The 13,474-nt window shown below is 33.3% G+C and overlaps 1 protein-coding gene across 1 annotated transcript; it reads left to right on the plus strand.

Annotated features, from left to right (window-relative positions):
- The first annotated feature begins 9,814 nt into the window (after window positions 1-9,814).
- On the plus strand, window positions 9,815-10,668 carry LOC110097276 (N-terminal acetyltransferase A complex catalytic subunit NAA10). The gene has a single exon (XM_020823552.2). It carries the CDS (start codon window positions 9,895-9,897, stop codon window positions 10,501-10,503), a length of 609 nt encoding a protein of 202 aa, XP_020679211.1. The 5' UTR covers window positions 9,815-9,894; the 3' UTR covers window positions 10,504-10,668.
- The last annotated feature ends 2,806 nt before the right edge of the window (window positions 10,669-13,474 follow it).

A 13,474-nucleotide genomic window follows, 5' to 3' on the forward strand; every position in this document is an offset into this window, starting at 1 on the left:
ATCTTATGGAAAGAAGAGTGAAATGCATGTATTATATTCTGTGATTTTTAAAGTTTTGGTCTCCATACCAAATGTGTTCTACATTGAACGGTACAAGTGTGAGAGATGTGTCCTAGCATGTTACAAGAAAAATATCTAACACCAAAAAAAAAAAAAGATTTACTAGTCTACTCGGGTTATGGTGCCTCTTTATAGGTTTAAATAACATGTTGATCTAATAGATTATAAAACTCAAGCATCATGGGTGGTTTCTAATTTTCTTTGAAAGCAATTAATTTTAGCTTCTAAAAACCTATTTGTATTTTTAAGAATTGACTTTTCTATTTTTAAAGCATGCTTCCTACTATCTAAATCACTTGCAAGAGTACTAAATCCTTATATACACTTTCTAGTTCAACATGTAAATTTTTCAAGGAATCATGCTCATTTGTTAAATCAAGATGGATTTTATTTAATTCATCAAGTAAAGTCATATGATTGCTATCTAAAGTGGAATGATATTTTCTCAAGCACTCATGCTCTTTTTGCAAAGTTAAAAAATCAATTTTAAGGCTAACATACAATTTCTTGAGCTTCCTACATGAAGAATAAGTTTTTTTAGAAACTTTAAGTAAATGATCATAAGTAAGCTCACATACCTCTTCTTGATCAAAGTGATCAAGATGTTCACTTGCCATTAAACACAGGTTTGTTATCTCCTCTTTAGCTTCAATTTCAGAGGAGTCTGATGATGAGTTTGCCTAGAAAGCCTTTTGGATCCTTTTTTATCCTTTTTAAACTTAGGGTTTTCCTCACCCTTCTCCTTATTTGGGTGAGCTTTCAGAGTTATACTATCAGACTTCAGATGCCCTAGCTTCCTGCATTCAAAATAAATAATATAAAAAAAAGTTTAAATTTTTTATTATTCTTACCCTTGTTCCATTTCTGATGATGGTTTTTCTTTTTTCTCAAGAAGCTCTTGATTTTTTTTTTGTTATTAAAGTGATGTCATCATTGCTAGAACCAAAAGAATCGGTGTTAGAATCATTAGCCTTTAAGGCTACAATTTTCTCCTTTTCTTCTCACTTGCATCAAGCTATATTTGTTTCTTCCTCTTTCGTAAGCATTTAATGATCCAAGTAAGTTATCGATTGAATAAAAATTCAAATCCTTAGATTCAATAATGGCAGTAATTTTTGCATCAAAAGAAGAAGGTAAACATCTCAGAATCTTGTTAACTTTTTTATAGTTTGTTAGTTCTCTTCCTAAGGCATGCAATGATGTAACAATTTGTCTAAACCTATTATATATCTTTGAAATATATTCGCTAGGTTTCATGTAAAAGAATGTTCAATCTAGATTGTTTATCTTCATTTGTACCTTCATATGTTATGAATAATCTATCCCAAATTTCTTTTACTGTGGAATAAGTGGTAACACATATATAGTCTTCAAATTTTAAGGCACAAAAAATAGTTCAAACACTTAGCATTCAGTTGTGCTAACTCTCTATCTTCAATAGTCCAGTCCATTCAGAAAAAGGAACTTTATTTTTAATTCGTTAACTGAAAAGGTGTAGAATAACCATCCTTAACTAATATCTATAAGCAATAATTAATGGATTGTAAAAAGGTGGACATGCAAGTTTTCTAAAAATTAAAATGTATATTATCAAAAAGTGTGGTCTAGTGATTGAATAACCTTCAGCGGTATTTGTATTTCTAAAATTAACCATGGATCAAAATTCAAAAGTTTTCTAAAACTTAATTTTATGAATCTTGCTCTAATACCACTTAAAAGTTTGTGAGGGATGTTAAACCCTAAAGAACTAGTCCTGAGGCTAACCAAGAGGGGGGTGAATTGGTAGTTTTAAAATCTTAAACAAAAAGAAAATATTTTAAAAAAAATTTAGAACAAAGCAATAACTCTTGATACATAAGAGAAATAATTTTCACAATAATAATTCAATAAGATATTTCAATCACAGAACAAATAACATAAGTATGTGGAAATCAAATGTGGTAAAAGTAGTAAGAAAGAACACATCAAATTTTATAGTGGTTCGATCAAATCTAACCTACATCCACTCCTTGGAGACTCCCTCTCTATGTATTACACTAAATGAAAGTGACTCTCCTTTTACTCCCATAGTAAGGCGGAGAAGCCCTTACAAAATATTTCCATTAATACGATAAGGTAGAGAACCTTGAATATTTTTTCACCCATATATTAAAGGCATAGAACCTGAGAATCCTTTTACTCCCTCTTGGAGTATGTAGAGAACCTTGATCTAATGTTGAAGATGATCTCCCTAGAGCCCCCAAGGAAACAGTGGAGCAACTCAAAGATGACGACGAACACCTTGCTTGGAGTAACCTTTTTGATTCACTCAAAAACTCCCCCTCACAAGGATATCTCTCTATGAAGCTCTCCCTCTTTCTTCTCTAAGCTCCCTCTTGGTTCAACACTACAGTAAAAAGATTAACCCAAAGGTTAATACCATTGCTTTAATAGAGAGCCTCCAAAAGAAGTCCTAATTTTAAATTATGTGCAATTGATCATCCAGGATGATTGATAGATCATCTTGTACAATTATTACAAAATAGCCCTATTAGCTAGGATGGTCACCTTTGCTCTATTCGATCAGTACAAGTATTTATTCAGATTGTCCAGTATGATCTTACAGTTATTTGAGATGATTAGTTCAACATACCATATTGATCGTCCAATATGACATTGAAAGATGGGTGGCGATCTCCATATCATTTCAAAAACATCTCATGATGTCCAGGATGATCCTCCTAAATGATTAGAGTAAAATTATGGTTTTTAATCTTGGACGATAAGGGATCGTTCTATAAAATATACTATAATGTCCAGTATGATCTTGATGGATCATCTTGTACGATATGATTGAACAATTTAACCATAATTACAACCTTAGCCATTAGATCAATTTAGGTATGATCATCATAAATTGTCCAGGATGATGTATATCATTCTATATGGTTAAAACAAAAATTGAAAATTAAAACATTACCTAAATTGTTATTGGCGGCTATTTTTATAATTTAAGCTGATTGTCCTAGATGATATGGATGGTCCAGTATGATTCATTTAATCACTTGTAATTAGCATGATGCCCTAATTAGGGTTTTTGTTTTTTATCTGATCATTCAGGACCATATCAGATCATCATGTATGATGTGGTCAAAAATAGAAAAAAATATCTCTAACTCACCAAATTTCTCCCCCTATGTATTTGTGCAAGATTACTTAGCTTGGGATCCACCATATTCATGATTTGACTAAAAAAAAAGTTTAAAATATATTGATATGAAATTACAAGAAGACTCAACCCTAATTTACTCGATCTTAATTTAATTTGCATTGTAAGTGAACTTTGTGGACCTGAAAGGTTAGTAAGCATGAAAAACAAAATAGATATTCATTAATATTAGTGGTAAAGAAACAATAATGTTTGTTATCATTAAAATCAAGGTATTTGGATCTAGATTCATAATAGAGCCATCTCTCAACCCTTCTAAAACTAAAATCCCTAAACCCATGTATTAGATGCCCCTAGCCTATGTACTAAATTTATCCAGTATAACCCTTAGGTTTACTTGGGTCAACCAATTGGGCTTACCCAAAGCTTCAAAATACCCAAATTAAAAAACCATATTCTATCATAGCCCAGACCAAAATTAGTTATCCCTTACATTGCATTCCTTACACCTCCAAACACCTGGCCCAATAAACTCAGGCTAGGTAATGGCTTGAGGTGGCCTAAACATCTAAGAAATAGTGACCATGTGCATTGGTTCACTTGTAACTTCACACACAATAAACCATGTGCCCTTAACTCTTTTAGAACATTTTTCCCACTCCCATTGAACCGTCTAAAATTATTTTGGTGGCCTGAGCTAGCAGTATGTGGTCAGAATTAGAGCTTCATTCATTAAGCAAATTCTTATAAAAAATCAAAAATTTTACATTGAACGGTTATATATTTAGCATTATAAACCTTCCTTAGAGCTCCAACAATCGAATCCCAATTTCCAGCCATTCCAGCCAAGTCCTTACCTGAGTACAATTGAACTCTATTGAGTCCATTCTGGCCAAACACTAACTTTCTGTCTTGTGGTTCTGTGGTTCTGCAACCTGTTGGAGATCTACTCCTTGGGACCAGATGAATTTAATCCAGCCAAAATCCAATCCAATTCTTCTCTGTATAGAGGAGGTAAGATCAAATTCTAAGCTAGTTTTTCATAGGTGTCGGTCAAGTGTGAAAGAAATGTTTAATCCAAGGGCATCAGACCATTAGATTGAATGTTCATAATTAGATGAAGCTCTCTAATTAATTTGATTCAATTCCATCAAATTGACCTTCTAAATCTAGGGAAAATATGTTCACGGTTGAGAAACCTAATTATAGGAGGAAGACAAAATCAAGGCTATTGGTTTCAATCAACAATGTTGATGGAGTCAGATCTCAATCCATCTAACAATCATGTAATTTTGAGCTATTAAACTAGAGCTATTTGATATTAAGTATGATAACTAAGAACTAAAGCATGTGATCTAGTAGTCCCCACCAACTTTTGATCATCCAATCAAAAGCCTCCATGTGGAAAGTGATGGTTGATTATGTAATTAGATTTAAATGAAATTAAAGAATTTCATTGGATATTTGAAAATTCATAACTCCTCATACACATATAGAAAATTTGGCATCCTTAAGCTATTTGGATTTGTCTTGTCTTGAGGGGTAGAATAAAAACCTTATGGTTTGGTTGTTCAATTTTAAATGGATAAAAAAGTAATTTCAAATTACTCTCTAGGACATTTTTTAGATAATTAATTAAATAGGACTAATATTGGTCATAAATTTATATGGATTGATCTTGAACATATTTATGACTTGTCCAAAATTTTCCATGGCTATTTAAGTTTGTTAATAACTTCAATTTGACAATTCAAAGCTATGGGTCATAAATTGACCTATATCTTTAAATTGTCATAGTTTCAAATCCATAAAGCATTTAGGTTTGAACTTTTGTGGTTTGGTAGATTAGTGCCCAAGGGTTAGATTACAGTAATTTTTCCAAGGTCTAAGATCTAATTAGCCAAAATTTGAATTTCTAAAGTATAGATGCATTTACTTTCAAAATTAATTGGAAAATCTTATGAAGACTTTGATGACCCATAATTTTGATGGTTTAAACCTTGAGTCTTAATTGACTTAAGGCTTAAATTTCATAGTATTTGAAACTCATTTAGTTTGTCAAATAATACACCCTAATTCGCATTACATAAATGACCTAGAATTTTCAATAAATCATCAAAAGTTCAAATTAAATCCTAAAAAATCTAAAGTAAAGCTCATTAAATTTAATTTTATAAACCACTAAAAGAAAAACTAAAAGCCTTATCTGAAAATTAAAAAATAAAAAATAAATCAAATATTAAAAAAATTAATAAATAAGAAATAAAATAATTAAAAAAATTCTCAAATAGCTTTCATTTTTATTTTTTAAAATCAAAGAATGATTTTATTCAAACAAAGAAAAAGGATACAACCAATCCAACCACTAAAAAAGAAAGATACACAACAAAAAATAGAAATGACGAGGTAGCCATCCAAACTCAGAAATTGGCATAAAGTTTCTTGCGACCACCCAGATACCAAGCTAGGACCATCCATAGGCAGTGGCCAGCAACAACCCAAAAAGAAGCAACTAACAGAAGAAGTAACAACCCAAATAAGGCCACAAAATAGAACAAGCCGAGTCACCACCAATGGTTGCCAATAAGCCTCGGCAATCTATGTGGAGATCAAAAACTCATAACATCATTGCCCATAAAATAATAAAGCAACTGCTAATCCAATCCCAAGCACCACATCCACCCAAAATAGAACCAAGCACAACCTCAAAAACCCAAACTCTATGCAACCAACAAAGTGACACACGACCAACAATGCAAAAAAAGTCCCCAACAAAAAGAGAACCACCATAGTTGCTTCCTTTTTTTTTTACGTCCCCGACGTTTACCACCTCCATGTGACAAGGCCTTGTCAATTGTGCGATTCACATTCAAGTTAAACAAACCATGAAAATCCTTCTTGACCCTCTAAATCCTTGCCCTCACCCTCACCAAACGGGGACAAGTTGTCTTTGAGCCAATCCAACTGGTTCACACAAGAATCATGCAAAGATATGTCCAATTGAGCTTTTAAATCCTCATTAGAAATAATAGAATCAAGGATCTTAATTGTGCCATAAAAAATTATCAAGGAAGAAGAGGGCATTGCATGTTCAACAACAACATCAAGCAATTCACTTAATGGATCATTTAACACCATTGTATCACACAACAAAATTCCATGTTAACCACTTCCAAAATATGAGAGGCAGTTGGAGTAAAACACACATAATCCTTCCCAATAATAGCTAGAGAATCATTAGCCTCTTGCACGGGATAATCAGAAATAGTGACAAGAGGATCCACTTCCTCAAAACCATTAGCATGTAAACCATCAAAGGCAAAAATCATTGGCTTAGGAAGCCCAACATTACAAACCAAAGCAGACGTAGGGGAAACTTTCAGATTGGGCAAACCCAGGCTACTAGCATCAATAGAAAATTCTAATGACCCTCACCAATAAAAACAGCCTCCTTTTGTATATCCAAATCCACCTTAGCATTAACTTGCTCCACATTGATCAGCAAAAACCCCTCAATACATACATTATGAGAGGGAATAATAGGAGGAATTGGATTCAGGGTATTACATTCCACCTTCAAATGGCCAAGGGATTTGAAGTGCAAACAATAAGAAGGGAATCCTTACATGATAATAATTTGAACATAGCCCAAGTTTTTAGGACCAACTCACACCCGGTCAGGATAATGTTTAGTAATATCCAACTCAACTAGAACTCAAGTAGCCAATGGCCTAGAGCCACAAGCAGTAGCATGATCGGTTTTAAGAGCTCGACCAAAGAGGGAGCCTAAACCATTAAGGATACGGGGTGAGAATAGGTGCGATCTAAGCTGGAGAAATGACATCCAAATGGGGATTATAGGATATTCCACATTAATATCAAACATAGAAGATCACTTGAAGAGCTTCACAATGAAATTGTTCACAAATTATGACTGGTGAGAAAACACTCTACAATAATCAAAATCATTAACCTGTTTAATCAACACATGCCTTATATTGAGAATGGTAACCGATACCTCACCAATAAGCTTCAAACTGAAAAAAATTGTGAATAACATCAAGAAAAGGATGGCGAGGCAGAAATTTTCCAACTAACATGAACTCAAAAGGCGTAAGAAGAGCTAAATTTTCATCTTTCAAATTCCAAAGCGATGGCATACTATGCTGGGAAGAAATTTTCAGATCTGAAAAACTTGAAGAATGAGAGTCATCAACTAAAGCATCTTTTAATGAATGAGAGGAGGACATCCCATTCAAAATATCAGGATCGGCGAGGCGAACAACCATATCCACAAAGACAATAGTAGGTACTGCAAAAACAATCATATAAATTGAAGAGAAAATGACCGAATAGAATGAAAACTAGAGAGAAGGGAAAAAAATGCACTTCCCTGAGAGAAGAAGGATGTCGGAGAGCCGGGATTGCAGAAACAGCTAAGGCGGAAACCCTAGCGGAGAGCCCCAAACCATTGTGAAATAAAAAAAGCAATTCTTCTTTCTATGAATTCTCAAATAGCTTGAACATCTTGTAAATCATCATTAAGGGTCATTCATGACCTCTGATGATAGTTTTAAATTGATTGAAGTTGATTATGTTCAAAAATCATAGTTAACCTAATTACTTGAATTAATTAATTCATTTACATAGGCTGATTTTATAAAAAATAGAATTAAATAAATAAAAATCTAAAAATATAAATAAAAGACAAAATTTATAAAATAAAATAGAAAAAATATTAAATAAATATAAAAACAGTAAAAAATATAAATCAAACTTTTGTCAACATACCTAACTAGAGAATAAAATCTAAATAAAAGACTAAATTCATAAAAATGCACATCAAACTTTTGTCAACATACCTAACTAAAGAACAAAATCTAAATAAAAGACTAAATTCATATATAATATAAAATAAATAAAGAATAGTTAAAAAAGTAAAGCAAAAAAATAAAAAAAAAATCTAAATTTTCAAATTATTAAATTAATTAAATTGAATATAGTAAATAAAAATGCATTAATTAAATAAATTCAAGTAAGGAAATAAAAAATATAAAAAAACTAAATTAAAATACATCAAAATTCAATTAAAAAAAGCTTAATTAAAATTAAATGTAAATTAAAAAAATAAAATAACTTTAGCAACTAAAGGAAAATAAATAAATATTAAATTAAAATTCAAATAAAATTTAAAATTAAAAATGAATAAATAAAAAAATAAATCAAAGAACATGAAAAAAAGTTGATGTAAAAATAAATAAACCTATATCAAAATAAAAACTTAATTTAAATTAATTAAATATAGCAAATTAAAATAATTAAGTAGAATAAAATTAATTAAATAACATTAATAAATGTGAAGGCTATATGCACTTGATTGATCACATAGGAGGAATCAAATGCATTACATTTGAAAGCCTAGGACCTTTTGATTAAGAGCTTAAAGACTTGAAGTGATTATATAATGGGGTTCTTTAAATCTTAAATTAATAAAACAATTAAATAAAATATAAGGATTATATGCACTTAATTTGATCTATTATGAGGAACTTGACCACTTTTTCTTTTACAGTAGATCCTAGTTTGCTCACTGCTATCATGCATCTCTGCTGTCGGCAGCTGAGTGTATTCATTATCAACCACCACCTTCGGCTACTCATAGCCTTCTGCTACCATCGTCAATCACTATCCACTTCTATTATTAGTGTTTACACGACATTCATTATATTTAAGTCAAATAAAAAATTAAATTACCAATATTTACTTTATAATTATCCAAACAATTCTAATCTTTTCAAATGCATGCATTTTTTTCCTTATATTCCATTTTACCCATTTTTTCTTTTTAAGCAAGGCAAACAACACTTTCGGAAAATAATTAATAATATGGCATTTACGACTTGTACAAATTTGCAGCATGCGGGTGGATTTAACTTTGGTAGCTTCTTTTTTAATTAAAAAAACTCATTTACTATGTAAAATTTAATTATAAACATCTCTTTTAAGCACTATTTTGATAACCAGATCGGACCGGCCGGTTCAACCGTGAACCAGTCTGATGGCCGGTTCAATCCAGCTTACAAAATCGGCTCTGCATCAGACCGGATCAAACTGGATTGAACCAGCGACCGGTGAGCCGATGTGGGTTGGAAAGAGCCGGCTGGTTAAAAAAATTATTTTTGTTTTAATTAATGATGATAAATTTTTTATATTATAGATTCACATATTGTATTAAATATTATTCTTAAATAATATTTATATGTATAAAATTTTATTATATATTTTAAAATTTTATAAATATTATTAAATGCTCATATACCTATATTATATTATATTAATTTTATTAATTTTTAATAATATTCTTATTTATTACATCATCCGGTTCGACCCAAGTTCAACCGGTCGAACCGTGAACTTCTCTTTCTTCGTGTTCCTTACCCTATCCAATTTTCACAAGCAAGAACCGGTCGAATGAACTTCTCTTTCTTCATGTTTCTTGCCCGATCCAATTTTCACAACCTTGATTATAAGTGTCTTTTAAAAAATTAAAATTAAGAAACTTTCTAATGAAAAATAATAATCTAAATGACAGGAGTTCATACAAATTTTCTGACTGCCATCGAATTATTCCAATTAAACGGTCGCTCATACCCGCTGTTCGTCGGCAGAAAACCTGAACCCTAGCCATGGTTTGTATCCGCCAAGCGACAATGGACGATCTCCTGGCGATGCAGGCCTGCAATCTGATGTGCCTTCCTGAGAACTACCAGATGAAGTACTACTTCTACCACATCCTTTCGTGGCCGCATCTCCTATTTGTCGCCGAGGACTACGGCGGAAAGATCGTCGGCTACGTCCTCGCCAAGATGGAGGAGGAATCTTCCGAGCCCTGCCATGGCCACATCACGTCTCTCGCCGTCCTCCGCACCCATCGCAAGCTCGGTCTCGCCACCAAGCTCATGAACGCTGCGCAGAACGCCATGGAGGGCGTCTTCGGTGCTGAGTACGTATCGCTGCACGTACGCCGCAGCAATCGCGCCGCTTTCAATCTTTACGCTTCCACCCTTGGCTACAAGATCCACGATTTGGAGGCCAAATACTACGCTGACGGGGAGGACGCATATGATATGAGGAAGCAGCTTAAAGGAAGGCAGCAGCAGCCCATCACTCGTAGCCATCACCATCATCACCATCATGGTGGTGGGTGCTGCTCGGGCGAGGCTAAGCCGGTTGTTGATGTTTCTGGAGTTGCTACATCTTCGTCAGAGGGGAAAGGTTCTTCCTTGGAGAACTAAGGTGAATAATTACGGTAAAGTTTGCGCAGATCATCTATGGGAGAATTGTATGTTTTGTTCTGTTAAGGATTTTTGGTATGAATAGCGTCATGGATAAATTTTTTCCGCTTTGGAAGTTGAATAATTTTGACTGGGGATATTGTCTTTAGCTTTTTAACTTGTTTATCGTTGGTATTTCTTTTTTTTTTTTGGAAGAAGCACAAGGCTAAATTTTATTACTAGAAGCCAACAAATTACAACCTACTAACATCACTTGATTCCTCCTTTAAAAAATTGCAGAACAAGGAAGGAATCTTATTAGAGGATAAATCCTCCCAACTAAAATCAGTAAAAATAGCATAGCTAGCACAAATATTTGCTAGCTTATTAAATTCTCTATTTACCCAATTAAAGACAACACACTTATGGTCCTTTAACAACAGCAATTCATCTTTCCATTTACCTTCCAAACCTTGCAAATACTTGATCACATTATAATTGTCCCCCTCTATTATTACTCCTTGATAATCTAGCAACCACTCCTTGATCTCTCTTATAAACTGAACCGAGAATAGCTCAAGAGTAGCAATGTCCCAATGTAAACAAGAATGACCATAAGCCAATAGCAATCTCCCCTTACAATCTCGAACAACACCACCGATACCAGTCTTACAAGTTTTTAATAAAGATGCATCGACATTAATCTTTATCCAATTGAAAGGAGGAGGGTACCAACAATTTGACAATCTAGATGACTGATTCGTACCCCAGTGTCCCACTTTTCCTTTAGCCATAAAGGAAATAGAAGCCAGATTTAATGCATAAGAAGCTAAGTACACTGACCGGTCTTCTTTTTCACCATGAACCAATTTATTCATGGATTTCCAAGTAAGATAGACTGCATTACAGTAAACGTTCACCATAAAACTTTGTTTACCTTGATTCTCATCCATCAACCTCCAGCATGATTAAAAAGAATCAAAATTCTGGAATTGGAATCCGCATTTATTCAGGCAGCCAATGACTTCCATGATTTTTCCACAATTCACTGTGATATGATCAATGTCTTCTGTATGGCCACAACCTCTCGGACATCTATTATTTTCCTGTAGTCTTCTCTGATACAAGAAGTCATAAGAAGGTATTGCATTGTTAAACAACCTCCACCAAAAAACTTCAACACAGGATGTTAATTTGGTATTTTTCAAGTATCTCCTGAACCCACATTCCTGTTCTTGCAACAATGAACTCCTGTAAACCAGTGATGATAATGTACATCTCAAATTCTTGTGGATAAGCTCCAGGTAATCATTGTCATGATCCAAATGAATCTCAATCAGCAAATTGATCTTTATGAGCTCCTCTCCAAAAAAACTTTTTAAGCTTCAACATGTCCCATTCACCATTGTATGTTTTGTTCTGTTAAGGATTTTTAGTATGAATAGCGTCATGGATAAATTTTTTCCGCTTTGGAAGTTGAATAATTTTGACTGGGGATATTGTCTTTAGCTTTTTAACTTGTTTATCGTTGGTATTTCTTTATATTTTTGGAAGAAGCACAAGGCTAAAATTTATTACTAGAAGCCAACAAATTACAACCTACTAACATCACTTGATTCCTCCTTTAACAATTTGCAGAACAAGGAAGGAATCTTATTAGAGGATAAATTCTCCCAACTAAAATCAGTAAAAATAGCATAGCTAGCACAAATATTTGCTAGCTTATTACATTCTCTATTTACCCAATTAAAGACAACACACTTATGGTCCTTTAACAACAACAATTCATCTTTCCATTTACCTTCCAAACCTTGCAAATACTTGATCACATTATAATTGTCTCCCTCTATTATTACTCCTTGATAATCTAGCAACCACTCCTTCTTGATCTCTCTTATAAACTGAACCGAGAATAGCTCAAGAGTAGCAATGTCCCAATGTAAACAAGAATGACCATAAGCCAACAGCAATCTCCCCTTACAATCTCGAACAACACCACCGATACCAGCCTTATAAGTTTTTAATAAAGATGCATCGACATTAATCTTTATTCAATTGAAAGGAGGAGGGTACCAACAATTTGACAATCTAGATGACTGATTCGTACCCCAGTGTCCCACTCTTCTTTTAGCCATAAAGGAAATAGAAGCCAGATTTAATGCATAAGAAGCTAAGTACACTGACCGGTCTTCTTTTTCACCATGAACCAATTTATTCATGGATTTCCAAGTAAGATAGACTGCATTACAATAAACGTTCACCATAAAACTTTGTTTACCTTGATTCTCATCCATCAACCTCCAGCATGATTGAAAAGAATCAAAATTCTGGAATTGAAATCCGCATTTATTCAGGCAGCCAATGACTTCCATGATTTTTCCACAATTCACTGTGATATGATCAATGTCTTCTGTATGGCCACAACCTCTCGGACATCTATTATTTTCCTGTAGTCTTCTATGATACAAGAAGTCATAAGAAGGTATTGCATTGTTAAACAACCTCCACCAAAAAACTTCAACACGGGATGTTAATTTGGTCTTTTTCAAGCATCTCCTGAACCCACATTCCTGTTCTTGCAACAATGAACTCCTGTAAACCAGTGATGATAATGTACATCCCGAATTCTTGTGGATAAGCTCTAGGTAATCATTGTCATGATCCAAATGAATCTCAATCAGCAAATTGATCTTTATGAGCTCCTCTCCAAAAAAACTTTTTAAGCTTCAACATATCCCATTCACCATTTAAAATTAAGCAATCCACTGTTTCCTCTTCAACATCTTGAATTGAAACAAATGTTGGCCATAAGCTTAATTTTCTATCTAGAATCCATTTGTCCTCCATGATGCTGATAGAACCTCCGTTTGCAACTTCCCATTTAACTACAGATTTTAGAGCCCTCTTCCCACTTGATAAAATTTTACATGTTGTAGATGATCCACCACTTCCCACAAAATCCTCCCGCCACTTACCATATTTTTGATTTAAA

Source organism: Dendrobium catenatum, unplaced genomic scaffold, assembly GCF_001605985.2.
Source record: "Dendrobium catenatum unplaced genomic scaffold, ASM160598v2 fragScaff_scaffold_880, whole genome shotgun sequence".
NCBI classification, from domain to species: domain Eukaryota; kingdom Viridiplantae; phylum Streptophyta; class Magnoliopsida; order Asparagales; family Orchidaceae; genus Dendrobium; species Dendrobium catenatum.

Bases quoted from the DNA above. Each gene is read 5' to 3' on its own strand.
- LOC110097276 (XM_020823552.2), top strand. From the start codon at position 9,895: ATGGTTTGTATCCGCCAAGCGACAATGGACGATCTCCTGGCGATGCAG.